General features: G+C 49.5%; 1 protein-coding gene across 13 annotated transcripts in view; it reads right to left on the bottom strand.

The window, feature by feature from the left end:
- Nucleotides 1-23,557, bottom strand: part of DNAI2 (dynein axonemal intermediate chain 2) — a 41,058-nt gene extending 17,501 nt beyond the window's left edge. For 3 of the 13 annotated variants that reach the window (XR_008515180.2, XM_054535721.2, XM_024235202.3), the window contains exons 1-6: nucleotides 22,934-23,553; nucleotides 15,462-15,655; nucleotides 12,251-12,412; nucleotides 10,193-10,314; nucleotides 7,532-7,674; nucleotides 6,141-6,254 (exon numbers count right to left, since the gene is read on the bottom strand). Coding sequence is in view for 9 of the 13 variants with exons in the window: in XM_054535721.2 (XP_054391696.2) it covers nucleotides 6,141-6,254; nucleotides 7,532-7,674; nucleotides 10,193-10,314; nucleotides 12,251-12,412; nucleotides 15,462-15,644 (724 nt within the window). In the remaining 4 variants the exon portion in view is untranslated. Of the gene's footprint in view, nucleotides 1-6,140; nucleotides 6,255-7,531; nucleotides 7,675-10,192; nucleotides 10,315-12,250; nucleotides 12,413-15,461; nucleotides 15,748-22,933 lie in introns of all 13 variants that reach the window. The other 10 variants (XR_008515181.2, XM_054535723.2, XR_008515182.2 and 7 more) reach the window with 9 other exon arrangements.
- Nucleotides 23,558-27,791: the final 4,234 nt, after the last annotated feature.

Genomic DNA, 27,791 nt, shown 5'->3' with positions numbered 1-27,791 from the left:
GCACTTTGAGAGGCCGAGGCAGGCAGATCACGAGGTCAGGAGATCAAGACCATCCTGGCTAACACAGTGAAACCCTGTCTCTACTAAAAAAAAAAAAACAAAACATTAGCTGGGTGTGGTGGCGGGCACCTGTAGTCCCAGCTACTTGGGAGGCTGAGGCAGGAGAATGGCATGAACCCGGGAGGGGGAGCTTGCAGTGAGCCAAGATCGTGACACTGCACTCCAGCCTAGGCGACACAGCGAGACTCCGTCTCAAACAAACAAAAATCAGTTTTCCAGGTGTGCCATCAGCAAAATCCGTGAAGTAAGGACCTCCAAAAATTCTCTCCTCCATAATAGCAGTGAGAAAACTGGCAAAAATGGTCACAATCAACTTTTTCAGAACTCTGGAAATTAGCCAGAGGCTTAGGGCAGTTGGGAGAATGTTTATTCAAGGAAAACAGCAGAATCTTGGTAAAAACAGTGGCATTTTCACTTGCCCTGGTTAAGATCGCACACTCCGCAGTTCCGTGGTGGCCCTGAAAATTCACATTCTGCACTCCCGATGAAAAACAGCAGCCTGGCGCCACAAGAGGGAGCAGAATGAGGCTGGAGCTCCTTTCAAGTCTCATGCCCAAAGAACTGTCATTATCTGACCTGTCTGGTGGTTCCCTGATAAGGCTCCTCTTGCAAGGTTGACTGTAATTGACTTGGTTCAGCCTTTGCCTGGTGTGAAAAGTCTTTTCATCAGGGTGTAATTGCAGGCAACTGACTAGCTTTGCAGCTTCCTGAGGCAGTGGATAACAGGTGGGGCAAGGAATAGACCTACCAAAAAGCTTAAAAGGAAAAGCTGGGCCGAGTACTGTGGCTCACGCCTGTACTTTGGGAGGCTGAGGCGGGACTGCTTGAGGCCAGGAGTTCACAACCAACCTGGTCAACATAGCAAGACCCCGTCCCTATTTTCTTTCTTTCTCTCTCTCTTTCTCTCTCCCTCCCTCCCTCCTTCCCCCTTCCTCTCTCTCTCTCTCTCTCTCCTCTCTCTCTCTCTCTTTAAAGGCAAGCTCTCACTATCCTGCACAGACTAGTTTCAAACTCCTGAGCGCGGGCGATCCTCCTGCCTCGGCTTCCCGAAGTGTTAGGATTACAGACGTAAGCCACTGTGCTCAGCCTCTATTACATTTAAACAACAAAAGTAAATAAGTAAAAGGAAAAGCTGAAGCATGATGTGTCCACAGGGCTTTGAAAAGATCTGACATATTCCTGGGAGTCTAGGAGGTCACAAGCACGGATAGAGCTGTGTGCACGCCCAGAGCTGTGTCATGCTCAGGAAAGCCGATAAAGCCCTAAACTCTCTGGCTGACCTCATCTCTGCACAGACACTATGGCAGAGTTGACGACTGCCTGGCCGAGTGTAAAGGCATGCTCACACACGCACACAGAGCCCCTTAGCAGAGAAGGGGAGATTTTTTGGTGACAAATGCTTAAGGAAATCTTTGTTCAATCATTAACTAATCACTAAGCTAAGCAGAGACTATAAGTGATCATACGTGACACAGAATACAGACTTTCCAGAACTAGCTAAGAAAATTCATTAATGAAACAAAGAACAACTACAACAAACAGCAACAACACAGACTCTGGGAGGTATGTCAATCTGATTTGCAAAGTTGCCACATTAAATCATACAAAAAGTATAGTTTTTAATAAAAAAAATTATAAGACATGCCAAGAAATACAAAGAAAGGAAATACAAAGAAAGGAAGTCACATCGAAACAACTAAAGAAAAGCATGAGATGATATCTCACCAAATAAAAAATACAAATAGACAAAAATTATTATCATTATTATTTTTGAAGACAGAGTTTCGCTTTGTTGCCCAGCCTGGAGTGCAGTGGCACAGTCTCAGCTTACTGCAACCTCTGCCTCCTGGGTTCAAGCAATTCTCTTGCCTCAGCCTCCCAAGTAGCTGAGATTGCAGGCGCACTCCACCTCACCTGGCTGATTTTTTTTTTTTTTTTTTTTTTTTTTAGTAGAGACATGGTTTGACCATGTTGCCCATGCTGGTCTTGAACTCCTGAGTTCAGGTAATCCACCCACCTCTGCCTCCCAAAGTGCTAGGATTCCAGGTACGAGCCACCACATCCAAATGAGAGAAATTATTTTTAAAAGAAAGAACAAAATAGAAATTCTGCAGTCATTAACCAGAATAAAAATATAGCAGAGAAGCTATGGGATGGCATATTTGAGCAGGCAGAAGACTCGTTGAACGTGAAGATGGGTCAACTGAGATTATGTAGTCTGAGGAATAGAAAGAAAAGAGAACAAAGAAAAACAGAGTCTAAAGACCTATGGGACACCATCAAGTATGCCAACATACATGTAATGGAAGTCACAGAAGGAGAGGAGAGAGAGAAAGGGTAGGAAAGAATATTTGAATAAATAATGGTTGTAAATATTCCATATTTGATTTTAAAAAAATAATCTATACATCCAAGAAACTCAATGAATTCCAAGTGGGATAAACTCGAAGATATCCATACCTAGAAACATCATAATCAAAGCTGAAGCCAGAGACTCTTGAAAGCAGCAAGAGAAAAATGACTCATCACATACACCGGATCATCAATAAGATCAACAGCTGAAGTTGGGTGTGGTGGCTCACGCCTGAAATCCCAGCACTTTGGGAGGCCAAGGTGGGAGAATTGCCTGAGGCCAGGGGTTTGAGACCAGCCTGGGCAACATAGCAAGACCCCATCTCTACAAAAATTAAAAAATAAAAAAGTAGCTGGGTGTGGTGACATGCACCTGTCATCCCAGCTACTCGGTAGGCTGAGGTGGGAGGATTGCTTGAGTCCAGGAGTTTGAGGCTGCAGTGAGCTATGATCATGGCACTGCACTCCAGCTTGGGTGACAGAGTGAGACCTTGTTTCTAAAAAAAAAGAAAAGAAAAAAAAAAAGAAATGATAAGGGAATTAAACGGTACACTAGAAAATATGTGACACAAAAGAAGGCAGTTATGGAGAAAGAACAAAAAGATTTAAGACATATAGAAAAAAAAGCAAAATGGCAGATGTAAACTTTATCAGTAATTAAATTAATGTAAATAGATTAAACTTTCCACTTAAAACCAGATATTGATAGAATAGATTAAAAGGAAAAAACCATGATCCAGGCTGGGCGCGGTGGCTCACGCCTGTAATCCCAGCACTTTGGGAGGCCGAGGTGGGCATATCGCTTGAGGCGAGGAGTTCGAGATCAGCCTGGCCAACATGGTAAAACCTCATCTCTCCAAAAATACAAAAATTAGCTAGGCGTAGTGGCATGCACCTGTAATCTCAGCTACTCGGGAGGCTGAGGCAGGAGAATCTCTTGAACCCAGGAGGCAGAGGTTGCACTGAGCCGAGATCACGCCACTGCACTCCAGCCTGGGTGACAGAGTAAGACTCTGTCTCAAAACAAACAAACAAACAAACAAAAAAACACTATGATTCACCTGTATGCCAGCTACATGTAATCTACAAGAGACATACTTTATTTTTTTATTTATTTTTTATTTTTTTGAGATGGAGTCTCGCTCTGTCACCCAGGCTGGAGTTCGGTGGCATGATCTCGACTCACTGCAATCTCAGCCTCCCAGGTTCAAGTGATTCTCGTGCCTTAGCCTCCCAAGTAGCTGGGATTACAGGCGCGTGTCACCGCACCCAGCTCCAAGAGACATACTTTAGATTCAAAGAGGCAAACAGGTTAAAAGTAAAAGGATGGGGAAAGATACACCATGCAAATGGTAACCAAAGAGAGCTGGAGTGCCTATCTCAAAGACAGACAGACTTTGAGATGAAAAATGCTACTGGAGACAAATAAAGACATTATATACTGATAAAGAGTTAATTCACTAGGAAAACTTAACAATTATAAACATGTGCATGTACCTAATAACATAGCCTTAACATACAGGAAGCAAAACCTGACAAAATTGAAGGAGAAATGGACAATTCAACAATAATAATGGCAGATATCAGTATCCTACTTTCAATAATAGACATAATTACTAGGTGAAAGATCAACAAGGAAATAGAAGTCTTGACCAACACTATAGACAAGACCTCCCAGATATCTATAGAAAACTCCACCGGACAGGCCTGGTGCGGTGGCTCAGGCCTGTAATCCCAGCACTTTGGGAGGCCGACGCGGGCGGATCACGAGGTCAGGAGATCGAGATCATCCTGGCTAACACGGTGAAACCCCGTCTCTACTAAAAAAAAATACAAAAAATTAGCCCAGCGTGGTGGCGGGTGCCTGTAGTCCCAGCTACTTGGAAGGCTGAGGCAGGAGAATGGCGTGAACCCGGGAGGCGGAACTTGCAGTGAGCCGAGATCGCGCCACTGCACTCCAGCCTGGGCGAAAAAGCAAGACTCTGTCTCAAAAAAAAAAAAAAAAAAAAAAGGGAAAACTGCACTGGACGATAAGCAGATTATAGTCTTCTCAGGTGCTCATGGAACATTCTGCAGGATAGACAATATGCTAATATGCTAGGCCATAAAACAAGTCTCAATAAATTTTAAAAGATTGAAATCAGGCCAGGCTTGGTGGTTCATCCCAGCACTTTGGGGGGCCAGCCCAGGTGGGCGGATCGCTTGAGCCCAGGAGTTTAAGAGCAGCCTGGGCAACATGATGAAACCTTGTGACTACAAAAACTACAAAAATTAGCCGAGCGTGGTGGCACACGCCTGTAGTCCCAGCTACTCAGGAGGCTGAGGTGGAAGGATTGCTTGGGCCCAGGAGGTCGAGGCTGCAATGAGCAGTGATTACACTACTGCACTCCAGCCTGGGCAACAGAGTAAAACTCTGTCTCAAAAAAAAAAAAAAAGAAAGAAAGAAAAAGAAAATGATTATAAGGGAATACTGTGAACAATTATATGTCAACAAACTAGACAACTTGATGAAATGGAAAAGTTCCTAGAAAGACAGAAACTACCAAAAGCAATTAAAGAAGAAACAGAAAATGTGAAGAGGATCTATAACAAGTAAATGGACTGAATTGTAACTTTTAAGCTTCCAATAAAGAAAAGCCAGGGACCACATGGCTTCACTGATGAGTTCTACCAAACATTTCAAGAATTAATACCAGCCAGGCATGGTGGCTCACGCCAGCAATCCCAGCACTTTGGAAGGCCAAGGAGGGAGGATCACTTGAGGTCAGGAATTTGAGACCAGTCTGGCCAACATGGTGAAACCCTAACTCTACTGAAAAAAGACAAAAATTAGCCAGGCGTGGTGGCATGAGCCTGTAGTCCCAGCTACTCAGGAGGCTGAGGCAGGGGAATCACTTGAATCCGAGAGGTGGAGGCTGCAGTGAGCCGAGACTGCACCACTGCACTCCACCCTGGGTGAAAGAGCGAGACTCCATCTCAAAAAAAAAAAAAATTAATATCAATTTTTCACAAACTTCCAGAAGGGAACACTTCCCAACTCATTCTATAAGGCCAGTATTACCCATATCCATTAGCATGTAGGTTTCCCAGACTGCCTCTCCCAAAATAGGGCTCCCCAATGCTCTCATCATCCCTTTATGGCGGTGCCTAGTCAAATATTCTCTGATTTTACTTGAATTATACTTTTTTAAAGCTATTTATTTTGAGCTAATTTTAGACTTACAGTAGTAACAGGAGATACTGTTGAGGTGTCAGCCAAACCTGCCTCACCCATGTCTGCAGTTGGTCAGCTATGGTAGGTCCCCACCCCACTTAGTCTTCTATGGCCGATCCCAGGCTGCCATGTGGGCTCTGCCCTACAGCAGCAGGATTGGCTCTGACTATGAGCCTGGGTCCCAGCCAGGTGCGGTGGCTCACACTTGTAATCCCAGCACTTTGGGAGGCCCAGGGTGGGTGAATTACCTGAGGTCAGGAGTGTGAGACCAGCCTGGCCAACATGGTAAAACCCCATCTCTACTAAAAATAACAAAAAAATTAGCCAGGTGTGGTGGTGGGCGCCTGTAATCTCAGGAAACTTGGGAGGCTGAGGCAGGAGAATCGCTTGAACCCAGGAGGCAGAGGTTGCAGTGAGCCAAAATTGCGCCACTACACTCCAGCCTGGGCAACAAGAGCAAAATTTCATCTAAAAAAAAAAAAAAAAAAAAAAAAAAGCCTGAGTCCCTCCTTACCTATCTGTCCATTGTAGCAGCCACCCAGGAGCACGTGGGAATCTTTGGGGTTGAACTCCAATGTCACGAGTGGAGACGATGGCTTCAGAGCAAGTTCAGGCTTGTTGGGGTTTTCTATAAAGCACAAAAAAATTATCCCACCAGGCCCAGAAAGAAAAGGATAGGATCAACCAGTTTCACCCCTTCTGCGGGTGGGTAGTGGGGGCATGGTGGCAGGGGGGGATGCCTGGATGCCTGGAAGCCCCCCCAGTCTTTCCCCAGGCTGCACCCCCTGGTCCACCTTGGCCAGAATCTGGCATTTTTGACCCTAGGGGCTTTGCTGATGGTTTTTATTTTTGGTGAACAGGATTGGGGTGTGCGTATGTGTGTGATAATTACATTTCTAGTCCAGTTCCTAGGTTTGGTGTCAAACGAGGTTTTGATACTAAAGTTTTTACATAAAGTCATCTTTCTGCCAATTTCTTCGAACCAGGTCTGTGGACTGCAGATAATGATGGAGTCCACCCCATGGGGCTGCTGCCAGAACTCACTGAGCTGTTGGAGTGTCGGGCATTAGCTCTCTGCCTGGCACCTACATGTTTATTTTAATAACGCTGACAACGAAGGGAAGCTGGAGAGCGTGAAGCCACCACCACCCCATCCCTGCCTGTGTCTTGCCAACCCTTCTGTAGACAATGGTTTGTGCTAATAAATGGACACGCTGCCCCTGCAGGCCATGAATTACAGGCAAGTGTCAGGACAGATGGGACAAAGGCACAAGTTCCATTCCACCGCCCCTTGAGTCCCTTCTCAGTCTGCTGGGCGCTCTTTCTTGTTGTTGTTGAGATAGAGTCTCACTCTGTTGCCCAGGATGGAGTGCAGTGGCATGATCTCGGCTCACTGCAACCTCTGACTCCTGGGTTCAAGCAATTCTCCTGCTTCAGTCTCCCAAGTAGCTAGGATTACAGGCACTCACCATCAAGCACAACTAATTTTTGTATTTTTAGTAGAGACAGGGTTTTATCATGTTAGCCAGGCTGGTCTTGAACTCCTGACTTCAGGTGATCCACCTGCCTTGGCCTCCCAAAGTGCTGGGATTATAGGCATGGGCCACCACGCCTGGCCTTTAGGAGCTAAGAATTGAGATCCCATGGGGTCAGGTCTTCATGCCTCGAACTAAGAATCTGGAATTGGAGGGGGTTTCCTGCGTCTGATTTGACTCTGCTTGGCTCTGCCTGAAACCAGACAAGGGAGGAAGGAGAAGAGTGGCTTCCTCCTCGACTGTGGGCCCTTCCCTTGAGGCACCAACCCCGTGAGTGTCCTTGACCTCCTGCCCCTCCCTCCCACTCCTCCGCGTGTGCTGGGACCAGCCCTCAGCCCTCCCAGGCCACCAGGACCCTGCTGCTTCTCACCCAGGTCCCAGATGTATGAATCGCTGCTCATGCCCACAGGTGCCCGCTGAAAATCCAAGCAGGAGTATGCCACTGCCAACTTCCTGTGGCCATCGGGGTGCCAGGAGAGGTGCGTGGCAGCCCTCTTGATTTCCTGGGGGTCCCTGCAGGGGAGAGGGAAGAGAGCAGAAGTCTGGATATGAGGCTCCCCAATTTCTCCCTTTTTTTTTTTCATCAAATGGAGTCTTGCTCTGTCCCCCAGGCAGTGGCATGATCTCAGCTCACTGCAACCTCTGCCTCCTGGGTTCAAGCGATTCTCCTGCCTCTGCCTCCCAAGTAGCTGGGATTACAGGTGCCTACCACCACACCCGGCTAATTTTTGTATTTTTAGTAGAGACGGAGTTTCACCATGTTTCCTAGGCTCGTCTCAAACTCCTGACCTCAGATGATATGTCCACCTGGGCCTCCCAAAGTGCTAAGATCATAGGCATGAGCCACCATGCCCGGCCCCTTGGATGATTTCTAATGCATCATCCTGCTCGGGTGGTCCATATACGAGGTCAGAGCCCAGCAGGGCTGGAGGGCAACAGGAAGGGCAGCCTCTGCCCCACCATGCCTTCTCCTGCACACCCCTTGCTGACAGCCATTGGCCCTGCTTGCACACCATGAGTCAGCCCTGCCTCAGAAAAGAGTCCTTTCTTGCTGTGCTGGGACTGGGCTAGGTACTTCCCAGGCCCCTAAGTCAGTCGTGGTAGTGAAATGAATTCCCCAGAGTTGGGATCTGAGGCAAGTCATTTCCAAAACACCTTTCACTCCCCTAGTCCTGCATCACACAGACCCAAGGTCTGACCCCTGCCCCAGGTCCACAGGGTTCCCCTCCACATTCCCCCAGCACCTCCCGCTGCTCTATTCCAGCCTCCTGCTCATCTCCACTCATCTGATTGGACGGCTTTGCTTTTTTCTTCATGGTCAAAACCGAGGCCACAGAGCATGGTCTTTCTCACTTCCACCCACTTTCTGCAACTCCTTCCACCAGACTTCAAGGCCGAGGAGTCCTTCTTCCCCAGTCCTCTCCCCATCCCTGTTCCCAAGCTCTCCTTCCTATCAGTTTCTTTTGTACACCCTACAAAGGTGCTCTGGGATGGGGTATTCGGTTCCTGGGGCTGCTGCAATAAGGTCCCACAAACTGGGTGGCTTCAAACAACAGAAATTGATTCTATCACAGTTCCGGATGCCAGAAGTCCAAAATCACAGATGTTCTCCTCACATCAGGCATGTAAACATACATATACACATATATACACACATACACATATGCATATATTTATACACATATACAGATGCTCCTTGGCTAATGATGTTGGCTACACCTGATAAACCCATAGTAAGCTGGAAATATCAGGAGCTGAAAATGCATTGAATACACCTAACCTACCCAACATCACATCTTACTCGAGCCTATGTGCTCAGAACACTTATATAGCCTATAGTTGGGCAACATCACCTAGCACAAAGCTTATTTTATAATAAAGAGGTGAACAGCTCACGTAATTTTCTGAATACTGTACTGAGAGTGAAAAACAGAATGGTTGTATGTGTACTCAAAGTACGGTTTCTCCTGGATTTGCATTGCTTTTGCACCCTTGCAAAGTCAAAAAATGGTTTAAGTTGGGGACTGCCACAAAAAGTGGCACTCTGCACACCCTGCTCTGCACCGGCTTTGTTTTGGTTTGGTTTTCACATACTGAATCCTGGAAATGACTCCATGTCAGCACATAAGAAGTTGCACTGCTTCTTTTTTTTTTTTTGAGACAGAGTCTTGCTGTATTGCCCAGGCTGGAGGGCAGTGGTGCGATCTCGGCTCACTGCAACCTCCGCCTCCCAGATTCAAGTGATTCTCCTGCCTCAGCATCCTGAGTAGCTGGGATTACAGGCATGTGCTACCACACCCAGTTAATTTTTGTATTTTTAGTGGAGACGAGGTTTCGCCATGTTGGCCAGGCTAGTCTTGAACTCCTGACCTCAGGTGATGCACCCGCCTTGGCCTCCCAAAGTGCTGGGATTACAGGCGTGAGCCACCACGCCCAGACTGCCCCGCTCGCTTTACCAGGTGCATGGCATTCCATTGTGTGGGTGTGCCAGAACTGCCAGAACCAGTCCCCTATGGATGGACTTAGCTTGTTCTAGTCTTTGGCTGGCACACACCCTCTGCAGTGAATATCCACGCCTGCGGTGATTTCACACATGCGCACGCACACACACACACACACACACAAAACCTGTGGGATGAATCCCTGATGTCAAACTTCTATCCTCTGGAGTGATTCATGGATATACTCGCATGAGTGCAGACCGCGGCGGGGGCCTGTGTGCCCACAGTGCTGCTAGCTGCTCACGCTTGGTACTTGTACTTACTCTGCACTGCAGGAACACGCCCCACCTGTACACAGCTGGGCAATTTCACTTTCTCTGGAGTCTGTACTCCCTTTCCACCAACCAGACCCGCCCCCAGAGCAGGGCCACTTCTCTGCTGGGCGACTTATCACCACGTCACTTATCAAGCTCAGAGCACAGACGGCGCTGCACCCAGGGCATGCAGCGATGGCAAGGAGTTGCCTTTGGAGGCGCCCATGCATGGGGGTGACGGAGGGTGGCCAGACACTTGCCTGGCTATGGCGTTACCTGAAAACATTGATGGTTTTAGCTGAAGGGTCCTCCTCCATCACTTCCACAGCCTCCTCGTCGTTGAAATACTCCTCGTAGATGTCAATGGCATTGTTCTGCTTGATGCAGTGCTCCATGATCTAGAGGGGACACATTGGAAGTTCTTCGCAGTAAATGGAGGTCCTTTCAGATTGCCCAGGCCTGCAATGGAGTCTGGGAGGGACAGGACATAGCCAGGGGCCTTTTCCCATCCACCTAACCATGTGCTTTCAATGGAGGAATTTTTAATTGGTTCCTGGGGGTAAAATAATATTGCTTTTTAGGTACAAAGCATGGAAATACATGCAGCGCATGAACAGATATACAGTATGTCTATAGCATTGACATTTGATGGGCCGGGTGCGGTGGCTCATGCCTGTAATCCCAGCACTTTGGGAGGCCGAAGCGGGCAGATCACTTGAGGTCAGGAGTTTGAGACCAGCCCGGCCAACATGGTAAAACTCCATCTCTACCAAAAATACAAAAGAAAATTAGCTGGGCATGGTGGCAGCTGCCTGTAATCCCAGCTACTTGGGAGGCTGAGGCAGGAGAATTGCTTGGACCCGGGAGGTGGAGATTGCAGAGACCCAAGATCACGCCACTGCACTCAAGCCTGGGTGACAGAATGAGACTCTGTCTCAACAACAACAAACATTTTATGGAGGCAGAAGGCCATTAGAAAAAACATGAGGGGTAATAATGAAGAAAAGGTTGAAGAACACCATGCTAGACAAAATTATTATTATTATTATTACTATTATTATTATTATTATTTTGAGACACAGTCTTGCTCTGCTGCCCAGGTTAGAGTGCAGGGGTGTGATCTGGGCTCACTGCAGCTTCCGTCTCTCGGGTTCAAGCAATTCTCCTGCCTCGGCCTCCTAAGTAGCTGGGACTACAGGCATGTGCCACCACACCTGGCTAATTTTTGTATTTTTAGTAGAGATGGGGTTTTGCTATGTTGGCCAGGCTGGTCTCAAACTCCTGAGCTCGAGTGATCTGCCTGCCTCGGCCTCCCAAAGTGCTGGGATTACAGGTGTGAGCCACCAAGCTCAGCCCAAATAAAATTATTAATCTCTCTCTCTCTATATATATATGTGTGTATATACACACATGTATATACACATGTATACACACATGTATACACACACACGTATACACACATATGTGTGTATACACACGTGTATACACACACGTATACACACGTACACACACGTATACACACGTGTGTGTATACACACGTACACACACACATATATGTGTGTATACATATATATACACACACATATATATGTATATGGCACGCATCTCCTTCTTCCCGTCCTTGCAGACAGCTGGTTCCTCCATCCAGACTGCCCTCCCCTTTATTGCAAATGTCCACCAAAGGACAACCAAGCCATGCCACTTCTTCCAGGAAGCCTTCCCTGATCCCTTCAGCAGGAGATTGACCCTCCCTCCTCATGGAGTCAAAGGACAAGTCACACTTCTCTTTCAGCATTTCTTTCTTTTTATGTTATCTGGTGATGTCTCTGTATTTGTCTTTGACCTCCAGTAGACTGCAATCTCTTTGGGACAGGATGTATAAGAGATTCTTTTTCTTTTAATTTAAATTTTAAATTTCTTTTTCCTTAAAACAACTTTTTTTTGCACTGGCAAGTATGTAGAACAATTATGAGATTCATTTTGCAACCTCTACTGTGCCTGGCAGAGGCTTGAAGTTCAGTCCAAATTTGTCAAATGAATGAATGATCCCTATTGGCTGCTGGGTGGGGCACTTTGGGAGTCACCTTTGCCCAAGGTCAGACTCCTCCTAATGCCCGGTCAGCCCTTGTACCTCCCTGCCTTCCCTGTTGGTCTGTGATTGGGACCTCTGCCTGCTCCCAGACAGAAGGCTGCTTGAGGTAGCAGCTGGTCCCCTTCCCCCCAGCCTTCACACGAGCCTCACAGCGATGGCCAGGCACAGCTGGGGCAGTGCATCCCTTGGGGAGCTGCAGTGATGGATGGGGCTCTCACAGCTGGGGCGGGAGGAAGCCTTACAGAGCCAAGCTGCATGATGGCGTTAACGTAGTTCTCATCTTTCTCCACTTTCTTCCGGAAACGGATGGTCTGCTCCAGCTCCAGGGGGTTCACGTCCTTGGGCCAGCCCCCCTCGACATGGTTAACTCCCCGGGTCTCCATCTCAAACCGCTCTGAGTTGGCCTAAACAGAGAGCCGCAGGAGGGAAGACGTCACCCTGGTATACTCCCAAACCCTCGGCCACTTCTGCAATCCAGGTCCCACGCGGGCTCCCAGGGCTGGATGCTGAGGTGCCCTGGCCGAAGCCACAGTATTTTCAGACGCAGGCAAGGAAATTCCTGGTGCTCAGGTGGGCACAGGTAGCTGCAACAGTGCAACCCTGTGGAGCTAAGCAGCTTTGCAACTGGTAGCTGTGGTCATGAAAATCCTGTTCTGACCTTATCTGAATTCTAATGGACCAGAGAAGCCTGTCCATCTGCTCTGTGAGAATCCAAAGAAAAGGTGAATAATCGGCTGGGCGCAGTGGCTCACGCCTGTAATCCTAGCACTTTGGGAGGCCGAGGCGAGCAGATCACGAGGTCAGGAGATCGAGACCATCCTGGCTAACACGGTGAAACCCCGTCTCTACTAAAAATACAAAACATTAGCCGGGAGTGGTGGCGGGTGCCTGTAGTCCCAGCTACTCGGGAGGCTGAGGCAGGAAAATCACTTGAACGTGGGAGGCAGAGGTTGCAGTGAGCTGAGATCACAGCACTACACTCCAGCCTGGGCGACAGAGCGAGACTCCGTCTCAAAAAAAAGAAAAAGAAAAAAGAAAAAGTGAATAGTCTTTCTTCACTCTATCATTAACAATGCCACCTTATCATTGACAATGTCAGTGTCACAGAAATTGAACGTTAAAACTCCAAGTTTGGATTTGCTTTGCCTATCCTCTGTAGCAGGGAGGACAGTTTTACACGTGGGTCTTGCCACTTTCCCTTCTTTCCTTTTTTTTTTTTTTTTTTTTTAAGAGAGGGTCTCTCGCTCTGTTGCCCAGGCTGGAGTGCAGTGGCATGATCTCGACTCACTACAGCTTTTTTTTTTTTTTGGAACGGAGTTTCGCTCTTGTTGCCCAGGCTGGAATGCAATCTCGGCTCACTGCAACCTTCGCCTCCTGGATTCAAGTGATTCTCCTGCTTCAGCCTCCCCAGTAGCTGGGATTACAGGTGCTCGCCATCATGGCCGGCTAATTTTTGTATTTTTAGTAGAGACGGGGTTTCACCATGTTGGCCAGGCTGGTTTTGAACTCCTGACCTCAGGTGATCCACTGGCCTCAGCCTCTGGAAGTGCTGGGATTATAGGCATGAGCCACTGCGCCCGGCCAGTACAGCTTTGACTTCTCAGGCTGAAGGGATCCTCCAGCCTCAGGCTCCCAAGTAGCTGGGACTACAGGCATGTACCACCACACGTGGCTAATTTTTGTTTTTGTTTTTCTTCTGTAGAGACGGTGTTTCGCCATGTTGCCCAGGCTGGTGTCAAACTCCTGAGCTGAAGTGATCCTCTCGCCTCTGCCTTCTTTTCACTTTATTTTTTAAAAATTATTTATTTAGTTATTTAGTTATTTATTTTTAGAGACAGGTTCTCATTCTGTTGCCCAAGCTGGAGTGCAGTGGTGCAATCACAGCTCACTGCTGCCGTGAACTCCAGGGCATAAGCAATCCGCCCGCCTCCACCTCCCAAGTAACTGGGACCACAGGTGCGAGCCACCACAACTGGGTAATTAAAAAAAAAAAATGTGTAGAAATGAAGTCTCACTATGTTGCCGAGGTTGGTCTCAAACTCGTGGCCTCAAGCAGCTTCCCACCTTGGTCTCCCAAAGTACTGGGATTACAGGCTTGAGCCAGCACACCCAGCCCTTCCTATTTTTAAGAAATTGTGGTAAAATACATGTAACATAAAATTTACCACATAACCACTTTAAAGCGTACACTGCAGTAGCGTTATTATACACAGTGCCGTGCAACCATCAACCCCACCTAGTTCCAAAACTCTTACATCACCCAGAATGGAAACCCCATCCTCATGAAGTCACTCCCATCTCCTTTCCATTTTTAAGCCAGCTCTCACAAAAGGTAAAAATCTGGATCAGCACCATAGGAAAGGTTTAAACAAAACAAAACAAAACAAGTCTGGGAAAGGCAGAGCTGCTGGAAACGACAGGAGGGCCCCCAGGGTGTGGCCCACGTGGCGGCCATTCTGCTTATTGGCTACACCACGGCCACAGGCCTTCTCTTCCCCGAGACAGCAGTTGGTCCTGGGAGAGAACCACCTAATTCATTTGAACTGTGAGTCACTGAAACCGCCCACACCTACCTGACTGTTGGACGTGTTTTGGCCATATCGAGTGATTTGGTTTTCATTTTATCTCAGCAGTTGTTGACCTAATGAGGGTGAATCACCTAGCTCATAGGGACAGGGAACTCTTTGGCCTGTCTCTGTTCCTGACAGGGAACATGACCACGACCCTGAAGATAAGTTCTCTTATGGTGGAGGCCCCTCTGGCCGGAACTTTCTGTGGGACACTTCCCTTTTCTCAAGCTGGGTAGTTGCCTGTAGATATGAATCTCTGCTCCCTCAGAATATCTCTCCCAGGCTGGGCACAGTGGCTCATGCCTGTATTCCCAGCACTTTCGGAGGCCAAGGTGGGAGGACTACTTGGGCCCAGGAGCTTGAGACCAGCCTGGGCAACATGGCAAAACCTCATCTCTACAATAGTTGCAAAAATTAGCCAGGCATGGTGGTGCACACCTGTAGTCCCAGCTACCAGGGAGGCTGAATTGGGAGGAGCTATTGAATTCAGGAAACGAAGGTTGCAGTGAGTCGAGTTTGTGCCACTGCACTCCTGGGCGACAGAGTGAGACCCTGTTTAAAAAAAATATATATCTCCCAGCTACACCAAACATCCAAAACAACTCTGGTAAGTGTCTTTGAGGTGAAACAAGAGCTCTTGGGAGAGGGAACATTGTGATTTGCACTCCCCTGGCTCGAGGAAGGCTGGTGCTGGGTCTTCCTCTGACCCTGAGCACTGCGTGGAACTCAGGGGGAGCCTCTGCCCTCACTTCCAGCATCTGCATTTGGTCCACTCTAACTGGCTTTCAGGTGGACAAGGACCCACGGAACCACTCATCTGTCCCAGCTGGCCGCCCTGCCTGGCCACACCTCACAGGCCGAGGCCCTTGGGGCAGGGACCCACCTCGTGTTCCGACATGCTGATCGAGCACTGGATGCCCGTGTCCACTGGGTTCCGCTCCACGAACTGCTCAGCCAGCTCAGGGTTGGGCATGATGTCGATGTTCAGCTCGGCCTGGCGGTCCGAGAAATTGCACTGCTTCCCGAACTCGCTGCGCTTCTTGATGTACACGTACACAATCTCCATGATGCCGGCTGCTGGGGGGCAGAGGGAGGGTGTGGGGTGAGGGACCCCACTGGCCTCTTCCCCATCTCCACAGGTCCCGCCAGGACAGCTCCAGGTTCTCAATCTGGTTGGGGCAGGAAGCAAGGGGTGGTGGGGAGACCCTAGGAATTTGTCCAGAAGCTGCATCTGCATTAAAAAAAAATCCTGAATGCTGACTATATGCTAAGCATTACCCTGTTTAGTTATTGCAGTTGCTCTCTGAGGAGGGCAATAAAAATTTTGGCCAGGCCCGGTAGCTGACAACTGTAATCCCAGCACATTGGGAGGCCAAGCCAGGTGGATCACCTGAGGTCAGGAGTTCAAGACCAGCCTGGCCAACATGGTGAAACCCCATCTCTGCAAAAATACAAAAATTAGCCGGGCATGGTGGTGCACACCTGTAATCCCAGCTACTCGGGAGGCTGAGGTGGGAGAATCGCTTGAACCCGGGAGGAGAAGGTTGCAGTGAACCGAGATCACACCATTGCACTCCAGCATGGGCAACAGAGCAAGACTCTGTCTCAAAAAAAAAAAAAAAAAAAAAAAAAATCACCATTTTCTTTGAAGGCCTTTGATGCTTAGATGCCCTCAGTGACTTGCCCAAGGTCCTATAGCTAATACATGCTGCAGCTGGCCTGCCCCCATTCCAAAGCTCTTACCCACCAAATGATACAGTTTTTGTCTTTTGTTTTTAGGGTTTTTTTTTTTTTGAGACAAAGGCTTGTTCTGTCACCCAGGCTGGAGTGCAGTGGCATGATCTTGGGTCCCTGCAATCTCCACCTCCCGGCTTCAAGCGATTCTCCTGCCTCAGCCTCCCAAGTAGCTGGGACTACAGGTGTGCAGCACCATGCCTGGCTAAGTTTTGTATTGTTTTGTAGAGATGGGGTCTCACCATTTTGCCGAAGCTGGTCTTGAACTTCTGGGCTCAAGTGATCCACCTGCCTCAGCCTCCCAAAGTGCTGGGATTACAGGTATGAGCCATCGCACGTGGTACAATACGGTTTTTAAGAATCAGTGTTTATTGACAGGGCAGGAGGAAATATTGATGGTGATGATGTTGGACTAAATTCCCTGCCATGCTGGGCATGAAACACACAGGACACAGATTTGAGACCCCTGGGCCTCTTCTTGAACCCCTCCTCCCCAACCCAATGACCCAACTCTCCACCCAATTGTCCAAAAGGCTCATTGGTTGCCCGACTCTGGCCTCCACCACTGTCTGGGTACCACCCTGGAACTCTCTTCCCTCCAACTAGGACAGAGCTGAGAGTCGACCCCAGACAGAGAGAAAGCCACAGGCTTCCCCAACAGGCAGGACATGGAGGCCTTTGGGAAAGCCTCTGACGTGTGCTACTGGTCATGGGACACAGCAGGGAATTGGGAAGTGGGCTTGGCTGGGCCCTGACTTCAAGTTCTGGGCCTGCCGTCACCAGCTGCGTGACCTGGGCAGGGCCACTTAGTCTTTCTGAGACCTGACACAGCCACAGGATGCTGAGAAGTGAAATGAAAGTGCTTCAGCAGCATCAGAGGTGGGGTTCACAGGCCGCACAAGGAAGGCTTTCTCACTGATGCTGATTAGAAGTTGTAAAAATGCAATGGGCTGGGCCATTCCCACATATTGCCCTTGACCTTTCTGACTCCCGCATGACATCACTAGACTCCACTGGGTCTGAGGGCTTGCTCAGTGAGTTCAATGGTTGGCCCTTTGACCTGTGTGCCTGCCATATCACACCATGGAGTTAACAGAGATTTCCGTCTGCCAGCCACCTGGACTTTCAGAAATTGTGCCTTTGATAGCAAGTTTCCAGGGGCTCAGATTGAGGATCTGTGCAAGGCTCCTGGGGTTGCACAGAGCCCTAGGACAAAAGATGTGGATGAGTGGCTGGTGCTGGTGTGAGGAAGATAAACTGAAGGAGAGCTTGCCTTGGTAGATTTACAACCAAAGGCCTTTCAACGCCCAAGAGATTAGGCCGGGCATTGTGGCTCATGCCTATAATCCCAGCACTTTGGGCGGCCAAGGCCAGTGGATCACTTGAGGTCAGGAGTTCAAGACCAGCCTGGCCAACATGGCGAAAACCCATCTCTACTAAAAATACAAAAAATTATCCAGGCATGGTGGCGCGTGCTTGTAATCGCAGCTACTCAGGAGGCTGAGATAGGAGAATCGCTTAAACCTGGAAGGTAGATGTTGCAGTGAGTCGAGATTGTGCCACTGCACTCCAGCCTGGATGACAGAGCAAGACTCTATCTCAAAAACAAGATTACGTGAGCAGGTTTTGCTATTTTTTTAAGGTTTAATTTTTAATTTTTGTGGTTACATAGTAGGTGTATATATTTATGGGGCACAGGAGATGTTTTGCTATAGGTATGCAATATACAATCATGGGAAATGGGGTATCCATCCATCCCCTCAAGCATTTATCCTTTTTTTTTTTTTTTATGTTTTTGAGACGGAGTCTTGCTCTGTCACCCAGGCTGGAGTGCAGTGGCGCGATCTCGGCTCACTGCAAGCTCCGCCTCTCGGGCCCATGACATTCTCCTGCCTCAGCCTCCCGAGTAGCTGGGACTACAGGCACCCACCATCACGCCCGGCTAATTTTTTGTATTTTTAGTAGAGACGGGGTTTCACCGTGTTGGCCAGGATGGTCTCGATCTCCTGACCTCGTGATCCACCCACCTCGGCCTCCCAAAGTGCTGGGATTACAGGCGTGAGCCACCGCACCCGGCCTGTTAGTTATTTTTAAACGTACAATTAAGTTATTACTGACTGTAGTCACCTTGTTGTCCTCTCAAATAGTAGGTCTTATTCATTCTTTCTTTTCTTTTCTTTCTTTTTTTCTTGAGACGGAATCTCATTTTGTTACTCATGCTGGAGTGGAGTGGCATATCTGCTCACTGCAACCTCTGCCTCCTGGGTTCAAGCGGTTCTCCTGCTTCAGCCTCCCGAGTAGCTGGGATTACAGGTGTGCGCCACATGCCCGGCCAACAATGTTAACAAAAAGAGAAGCCACAGACTTGGATAAAATATTTGCAAATTATCTATCTGATAAAGAACTTGCATCCAGAATATGTAAAGACTGACCAGGTTCCAAGCACTATGAACAACAGTTTCCAGGTATGCTTCCTGCATGGCCAGTACCACTCCCAAAAGAGTGATCACAGTTCTCACTAAAGTTTCTTTTTATGAGACTGTGTCTTGCTCTGTCATCCAGGCTGGAGTGCAGTGGCATGAACACGGCTTGCTGCAGCCTCAACCTCCCAGGCTCGAGCAATCCTCCCACCTCAGCCTTCTGAGTAACTGGGACCACAGGCAGACACTACCACATCAGACTAATTTTTTTTTTTTTTTTTTTGTAGAGTTGAAGGTCTCACTATGTTGCCCAGGCTTGTCTCAAACTCCTGGGCTCAAGTGATCCTCCTGCCTCAGCCTCCCAAAGTGCTGGGATTATAGGCATGAGCCCATTTTCGAGATGAAGAAACTGAGGCCTGGAGAGATGAAGTATTAATACAGGGTCGAAGGTCACAGTTCTTCAGTTCAGGCAGAACCACCAGGCATGTCTGGCTCTAAAGCAGTGATTGTTAGTCCTGACTGCACATTTAGAAACACCTGGAGGGCTTTGTGAAATCACAATGCTGAGTTTGAACCCCAGAACAACTACATCAGAATCTCTCATCAGTATATACCTTTTTTCTTTAATTCTCCAGGCAATTCCTGTGTAGCCAAGTTTGAGGACCATTGATTTAAAGTGAGGGACCTTAATCTCTCAACCAGCATTTCTGAAACCTGGGATCTTCCTTAAAAATACACAGACCCCCAGGCCTCTCTCCTGCAAATGCTGAACTAGATGCCTGGGGCAGGGCCTAGCAATTCGTGTTTTTCACAATCACCCTAGGTGGACATGACTACCAGACTTGTGTCTAACCTACCCTCTCCCGCCTCCAGGGCTACAAGGCACCAGACCAGTGGGCCCTGGCCGCTGGCCCCTGAGAGGCAGGGCAGGAGCTGTGTGCCCCTAGAAGCATGTGCCAGGGGGATCTTGGGCCCTGGAGCAGCTGGGGCAGCAGGTGGGGCGAAGGAGGGTAGGAAAGTTAACCCTTTGCATCCATATACATTGTGTCTTGAAGACAGTACCACCCCATCCCACTCCTAGCCCCAGAGCAACTCAACCTTAACCAGACTGTTGCAGAAAGTGGCATTTTCTTTCTTTTTTTCTTTTTTCTTTTTTTTTTTGAGATAGAGTCTCGCTCTGTCGTCCAGGCTGGAGTGCAGTGGCAAGATCTAGGCTCACTGCAAACTCCGTCTCCCGGGTGCAAGCGATTCTCCTGCCTCAGCCTCCCGTAGCTGGGATTACAGGCACATGCCACCATTCCCGGCTAATTTTTGTATTTTTAGTAGAGACAGGGTTTCAGCATGTTGGCCAGCTGTTCTTCAACTCCTGATCTCAAGTGATCCGCCCACCTCGGCCTCCCAAAGTACTGGGATTACAGGCATGAGCCACCGCACCCAGCCTTGTTTTCTTCTCTTTCTTGTAGTTTGGAAATTCTCTTTCCTGGGTGGAAGCAATGGCTTAGAGGCCAAAGGGTGGGATGAGAAGCCCAGATTGTAGCGGGGTGCCCCAATATGTTTATACCACATGGACAAAGCTATGGCCTTGTGAAAAAGCATGCGAATCCCGTGGCATCCTCCTCTTTGCCAACACAGTGTGAAGCACCTGTGCCTCCCACATGGGGCTGCAGGACTCAGGCAATTAGGGCTGCCTGTCTCTGACTTTTAAAAGAAATTGCTGCAAGCCAGCTGGCTCCTAGGGGACACACGGAGATTGAAGAGAATGAGGAAACTCCAGGAAGACAGAAATAGCCTCTTTAGCCCAGATCAGATTTTTAACAGCTTTGCTTTCCTTCTTGGTGTTTCCCAAGGCCAAGCCCCGAGCGAGAACAGAGGCATTGTCTTGTGTCTGGAGGCAGACAGAGGGGACATTTAAAGACTGGCCTGGTGACGGGAAGACAACCCATTCAAGGACCCAGAGCAAGCTCTTCTCACAAGCTAGCAGGGCACACAGATGAACAGCAAGGTCAGCAAAGGGCATCTCAGGAGGTCTCCCCCAACCTCTTGTGAGACAAGTGCTAGAGGGTGGGCTTCCCCAAGCAAGGCCTGAGCAGGGGTGTCTGCATGGGGTGACAGAGCGGGGATGGGAGCAGTGCCACTGCCCTCTGGGAGTTTTGGGGGGAGATCCTCCCCCCATGGGAACCTAGAGTCCCAGAGGCGTGAAGAACACCACTGTGAGTCTCAAACACAGGAACACGCAGAATCAGGGACGCTGTGGTCCAGACATCAAAGATTCAGGCATCTCCCGCATCCCCGGGGAGGCAGTCAGATGGGAACCTTCACTCACTATAAAAACAAAACTCGTCTTGTGCAGTGAGAATGAGCAAAGTAATTCCTGGAGAGAACCTCCGGTGGCTTAAGGGAAAGTGTGTTTTCCAAGCCGGGAGGGAGGCCAAGGGACTGATGGGGAGGAGGAGTGTCAGCGTGGGAGACTGGGAAGGAGGCAAGCTGGAAGGTCAGCCCTACACATTGAACTCCCTAGTGGAATAAGGAGATGAGAACATTTTCCTCTTCTTCTTGGTCCCTGGTACAGCCCCTACTGGGTTCCTGCGACTGGTGGGCCCTGCATGGCACCTGGCAGGAGAGGACTTCCTTCCCTCTTTCTTTGTTGTTGTTGTTGTTTTTGGGACAGTGTTGCTCTGTCACCCAGGCTGGAGTGCAGTGGTGTGATCTTGGCTCACTCCAACCTCTGCCTCCTAAGTTCAAGCGATTCTTGTGCCTCAGTCTCCTGAGTAGCTGAGACTACCGGTGCGTGCCACCACACTCGGCTAATTTTTTTTTTTTTTTTTGAGATGGAGTCTCACTCTGTCACCCAGGCTGGAGTGCAGTGGCCTGATCTCAGCTCATTGCAACCTCCAACTCCCAGGTTTAAGCAATTCTCTTGCCTCCACCTGCCGAATAGCTGGGACTACAGGCGTGAGCCACTGCACCCGGCCAGAACGTTTGTATTTTTAGTACAGATGGGGTTTCACCATGTTGGTCAGGCTGGTCTCAAACTCCTGACCTCAAGTGATCCATCCGCCTGGGCCTCTCAAAGCACTGGGATTACAGGCATGAAAACCGCACCCGGCTTTCCTTCCCTTTCTTATGTCCTTGTGCACCTTCTGGAATTCCGGGGTCCTGAGGGACTCACTCTACCCTCAAAAGAGGCAGACCTCCCTAGAAAGCCCCCATTTATTTTCCCCCAGGACAGCACTAAGCGTGGCTGAGCCCCCCAAGGAAAGTGAAGGTTGAGGGCAGGACAAGGTGAGAAGAGGTCCCCAGAATTGGAGAGCGATGGGGGTCAGTGATACCTGCCCTCACCACTACCTTGTGGTCTCCTTGACGGAAAGACTGTGGTCTTTTATTTACTCCCGTCCCCAGGGCCTGGCACATAGAAGGGGCCCAAGACTCCCGTCACCTGCTGCGTTAGTGACTGTGATACCAACGCCTACCAGGCTTCTCTCTGCAGCTCTCTCCCCTGTTCCTCCTTTGCTGACCGTGACAAACAAGCAAAGGATTTGAAACTGAGGATTCAAGAGGAAAACACGTAGGGTCTGAAAGCTGGGAGAAGACGCACTTCTGTGGTTCAAGAGAATGTGGTAAACCTCGACCTTGAGCAGAAAGGAGGAACCGCACACGCTCCGGAGGAACTTGCCAACTGTGTGACCTCGATCACACGAGAACGCCAGCTCCCAGGTTGAGGAAGAAATGAAAGAAAGCACTTAAAACACCTGCCACCCAGCAGGTGTGCGATACTGTTAATTTACGTCGCTCTATCCTGAGCAGAAAGCGCTCCTCTTAAAGGTCCCATCTTCCCACCACCCTAGCCGGAGGCTGTTTTTTTTTTTCCCCTCCATTCAGCTGTAAATCCTTCAGAGGTCTCCAGTCCACTCCAGGACACGGACTGTATCAGGACCTGAGTGGGTAGGAGGGTACGAGGCAGGGTGTACAGAGGCTGCAGGGTCCTGCGACTTGGGGCGGATCCAGGGCAGCAAGGACTAAGAGGACAGAGGGCACTAGGAGCGCTAGTCCTGGCAGCCACCATCTGGCAGAGCTATCCCAGAAGGAAGCCCCCCAAGAGGAATTTTTGGCACTCTTGGTGATTATTACCCTGTAAGTCTCTCCCTGTCACTCTCCACTCTAGTCTTTAGCCTCTGACGTCCTCCTGGCGCCCGCCCCTTACCCTGGGTCCGCTCCTCCTGCTTCTGGGTCTCTGGGGAAGCGCCTAATCCACGGTCCCGGCTACGGCTCCGGTGCTCCTCAAACGGCGGCGTTTACCGGTTGCTTGGCAACCCCGGCCTGGCTCCGGACGCGCGGGGCGACGCGGAAGGTCCCCGGAGCACGTGACTCCTTTCCTGCCACGTCGGAAGCGAAGCCCGTCCCTCTTCTTTTTGGAGGTCTCCCGAGTTAGGAGAAGAATTAACCAATAAGTTGGTAACATACCAGTAATGATCATGAACATTTGTAGGGGCGTTGCCAAGGCGCTTATCCAAGCCTACGTTTGTATGCATTTGCATCGAGCAAGGTACCCAGAAAACGCAAGGAAGAATAATCAGTGCTTGGGAAGCCCTGATCCCTGGGTGGTGATGGCGGGCTTTGCTTACCATCTTGGCCGACTGTGTTGTCTTGCCTTCCTTCAGTTTCCGCATCCATTCAGTGGGAATTATAACCCTTCCCTCCCCTCTGCTAGCGTCCTTCCTCCACTTTGTGTAATAAGACACCTTCCTGCACCACCAGTATGGAAACTCCTTGGGAGTAGAAGCTGTTTTTTTTTGAGACGGAGTCTCGCTCTGTCGCCCAGGCTGGAGTGCAGTGGCGCCATCTCGGCTCACTGCAAGCTCCGCCTCCCGGGTTCACGCCCTTCTCCTGCCTCAGCCTCCCGAGTAGCTGGGACTACAGCCGCCCGCCACGACGCCCGGCTAATTTTTGGTATTTTTAGTAGAGACGGGGTTTCTCCGTGTTAGCCAGGATGGTCTCGATCTCCTGATCTCGTGATCCGCCCGCCTCGGCCTCCCAAAGTGCTGGGATTACAGGCGTGAGCCACCGCGCCCGGCAAAGCTGGGGATTTTTACAGCTTAGCTGGGTGGTTGGCACGAAATGTACTGTGTTCATTGAATGAATGGATGAGTGAATAAATGAATGAATGAAACGAGTCATATTTCTTAGGGAGTTAAGGCAATTGAGATCATGTAAATTAAAACAAGGGAATTTGGGGCTAGAAAAAAATGAATTTGAATCCCAGATTGGCTACCTACTGATCTCATGGCCCCGGGCAAGTTCCTGTCCTTTTCTAAGACTCAGCTATCCTCATCAGCAAAGTGGCAGGACAGTGGCCGTGCTTATTAGATAATGGGGAGGATTAAGTGAGAGACAACACAGGGGCATGTTCAGCCCCAGTCCAGAGCTACTGGTGCCTGAATGAGCGGCAGCTCGGGGAATGAGGTTATCCCGAGTTCAGAAGCTGACATCGGAAATTTGGACTGGGACAGAAGAGGAGTGCGTCATCCAAGAAGTGGGATTGGGGTTGGAACTGGGCCTTAAAAAATGGTTATGAGTTGCAGGGAAGAGGAGTGGGGAGGGCGTTCCAGATTGGGGGAGGGCATGGCGTGAGCAAGGAAGGAAGAGGCAGTCGTCATGGAAGAAAGGCATTTTGCGAGGATGGTGGGTGGATCAGTTTGGCTGGGGTTGAGAGTCCCTGCAGGGGAAAAATGAGAGAGGAATTTGCAAAGGTCAGCCGGGGCCAGTCTGTGGGGGGTCCCAAGAGAGGCAGGCTGAGGGGCCCAGACGGCTTTCCATGGGAAGCCCTCAGCGGGTTTGGGATCTGTGAAAGGACAGGAAGGAAGCAAACGTTTCTCTCCCACTTCCCAACTTCTCCATATACGTGTTGTCACCACTACCCACCTGCCTTTAGTGGGGCAGGTACAAGGAAATTTTCAATGAGACGGCACCTTGCAGGGCCACACTAACCAAAGACAAGCCCCTAAATGACTGCTGCCACCAACCTCTCCTGATCCGTTCTGGCTCGCACCAGTTTCTCGGGTCAAATAACTCTTAGGGGTGGGTGCTGAGGGTCCTGATGGGCTAGGTGGAGGAGCTACTGAAAGCCCCACTGAAATGGCTTTGTGTGGTCAGAGGTGAATCAGACCCAAAGTCTCCAAGAATAGGAAGTGATCCACTCCATGATGAGGCAGTGGCTGGCTGGGGTTGTAATCATAATGCAACCCTTTCCACTCCACCTCCAGCCCTGGGAAGCCGAGGGCTCTCTGAAGACACATTATTTTGTGGGTGGGAAAGTGGGTTAGAAGGGGAAATAGGAAAAGTTGAAAGGAAACTGCAGCCACCTTTACCATATTATCCAACAATTTAGTACAAGCTCCCCACCCCCACCCTCACCCAGAAGGCTGCAGGCCGCCGACCACAGAGAGCAGCTCTGTTCTCTGGCCAAGCAGTCACCCCTTGGCCGGCCGCCTCGGCATGAGGTCATATAATAAGAAGTATTCACAAGGACCTAGTTTGAAAACAATTGTGGTGCCTCTCAGATCTTCACCCAATCACAGCATAATTGGCAGCAGAAATTCTTTGCTGAGATCCGCCCCTGGCCCTGGACATCCCCAGGCATTGCCCCAACCCGTTGCACTGCTGTGTCCCGCTTTAGCCCCGATTTTTGTGTGTGTAGTGAACTACACATAAAATTTACCATGTTAACCATTTTTCAGTGTATAGTTCAGTGGTATTAAGTTCATTCACGTTGTTTTTTGGTCTCGCTCTGTCGCCCACGCTGGGGTACAGTGGTGTAATCATGGCTCACTGCAGCCTCGACCTCCAGGGCTCAAGCGAGCCCCCCTGCTCAGCCTCCCAAGTAGCTGGGAACACAGGTGCACATACCCATGCTTGGCTAATTTTTTTCATTTTTTGTAGCCACAGGTAAGAGGCAGGACTTGATTCTGGAGGCAGGGCTCAGACACCAGACCAGACTGAGGGCTAGCTAAAATAGGGAAGAGGTGGAAGCAGCTCTCCATAAGACATGCCCACCAGTGTGCCGTGTCAGTTTACCATGACAACACCTGGAAGTTATTCACCCCTTCCACGGCAATGACCCAATGACTTGAACGTTACCACCCTTTTTCTAGAAATGTCTGCATGATCCACCTCTTAATTTGCATGTAATTAAAAATGGGCATAAATATCACTGCAAAACTGCTTCTGAGCTGCTAGTCTCTGCACACTGCCTACGGGTAGCCCTGCTCTGCAGGAGCAGTCATCAGCTGTAGCACTGCCACCTCAATCAAGCAGTTTTCCTCTACCACCGGCTCACCCTTGAATTCTTTCCTGGGAAAAGGCAAGAACCCTCCTGGGCTAAGCCTCAATTTGGACCTTACCTGTCCTGTGTCATCCCTATGTTGCCCAAGCTGGTCTCCAACTCCTAGGCTCAAGTGATCCTCCTGCCTTGGCCTCCCAAAATGCTGGGATTAGAGGTGTGACCCACTGCACCCAGCCTATGTTTTACCGTTCTTTTTTTTTTTTTTTTTTTTTGAGACAGGGTCTCCCTCTGTCACCCAGGCTAGAGTGCAGTGGTGCAATCTCACCTCACTGCAACTTCCGCCCCACCCCAGCTCAAGTGATCCTTCCACCTCAGTCCCCCGAGTAGCTGGGACCACAGGTGTGCACCACCACACCTGGCTTTTTTTTGTACTTTTTGTAGAGACAGGGTCTTGCCATGTTGCTCAGGCTGGTCTCAAACTCCTGAGCTCAAGTGATTCACCCACCTTGGCCTCCCAAAGTGCTGGTATTACAGATATAAGCCACCAGCCTTGTGCTACCTTCTTGAAGGCGGAGTATCTAGATAAATTATTTGGAATCCTGCATGAGAGATTTGTTAGTCACTTTTTTAGGCTTAACTTTGCTTGGCTCATAATGTGCAATACAATAACATTTGGTAGGAACCATCTGCTCTTCCTGCCAATGTTGAAAACAAGCTGCACGTGGTTTGCAGGAGTGAGGTGCAGGCAGCACGTTCTGCCGGCTGGCTGCTGCGGCACCCCCTTACCAAAGCGTCTGCCTGCCTCGCCAGCTTCCTTCCAGGACTGTGAGTGCCTAGAAAGTGGAGACCTCATTCTATTCATCTTCATAGTCACAGTGCTTGTGGGAGGGCCTGGTTTGTAAAAGTGTCCCAGGATGGAATTCATCACATCAATGGCAAGCCCACCAAGCCCTCATGTTGCTAGCAGTTAAGTAACAGTAGTTGCACTTTTGCTAATGCAGACCAGATCTCTCTCTGCCATTCTGCCACCCCAGGGCAAGGCTCCCTTGCATTCTTTTTTTGTTGTTGTTGTTTTGAGATGGAGTTTCGCTCTTTCGCCCAGGCTGGAGTGCAGTGGCATGAACTTGGCTCACTGCAACCTCCGCCTCCCTCGTTCAAGTGATTCTCCTGCTTCAGCCTCCCGAGTAGCTGGGATTACAGGCATGTGCCACCATGCCCGGCTAATTTTTGTATTTTTTAGTAGAGACGGGGTTTCGCCATGTTGGCCAGGCTGGTCTCAAACTCCTGACCTCAGGTGATCCACCTGCCTCGGCCTCCCAAAGTGCTGGGATTACAGGTGTGAGCCACCATGCCCAAACTCCCTTGTATTTTTTCTGGAACTGTAGTCCTAGGGTCAGTCCTGCTAAGCCCTCCTCAAAGTCCCTTGCCTTCTGCTTTTCTAGAGCTCTGAACAATATTTGACTAACGAGAGGCAGCTGTTCTTGCCAAGGGACATGCTCCACTCATGCAGGTGTGGCTTTTCTTGGGAAATAGGGGGCCCCAGAATGAAAAAAATTCATTCATAGTCCATGTCCAAAGAAAGCAAAATAGGAGAGTGGAAGAGCAGGAGCCATATCTGAGTGCATTTCTGGGATCAACTGGAAGAGGAGACTTTGGAAGGGTTGAAACTCTTTTTTTTTTTTTTTTTTTTGAGACAGAGTCTTGCTCTGTCCCTAGGCTGGAGTGCAGTGGTGCGACCTTGGCTTCCTACAACCTCCACCTCCCAGGTTCAAGCAATTCT

This window comes from Pongo abelii, chromosome 19 (genome assembly GCF_028885655.2).
Source record: "Pongo abelii isolate AG06213 chromosome 19, NHGRI_mPonAbe1-v2.0_pri, whole genome shotgun sequence".
Classification (NCBI taxonomy): domain Eukaryota; kingdom Metazoa; phylum Chordata; class Mammalia; order Primates; family Hominidae; genus Pongo; species Pongo abelii.
This window is presented reverse-complemented; position numbering and strand designations above follow the sequence as displayed.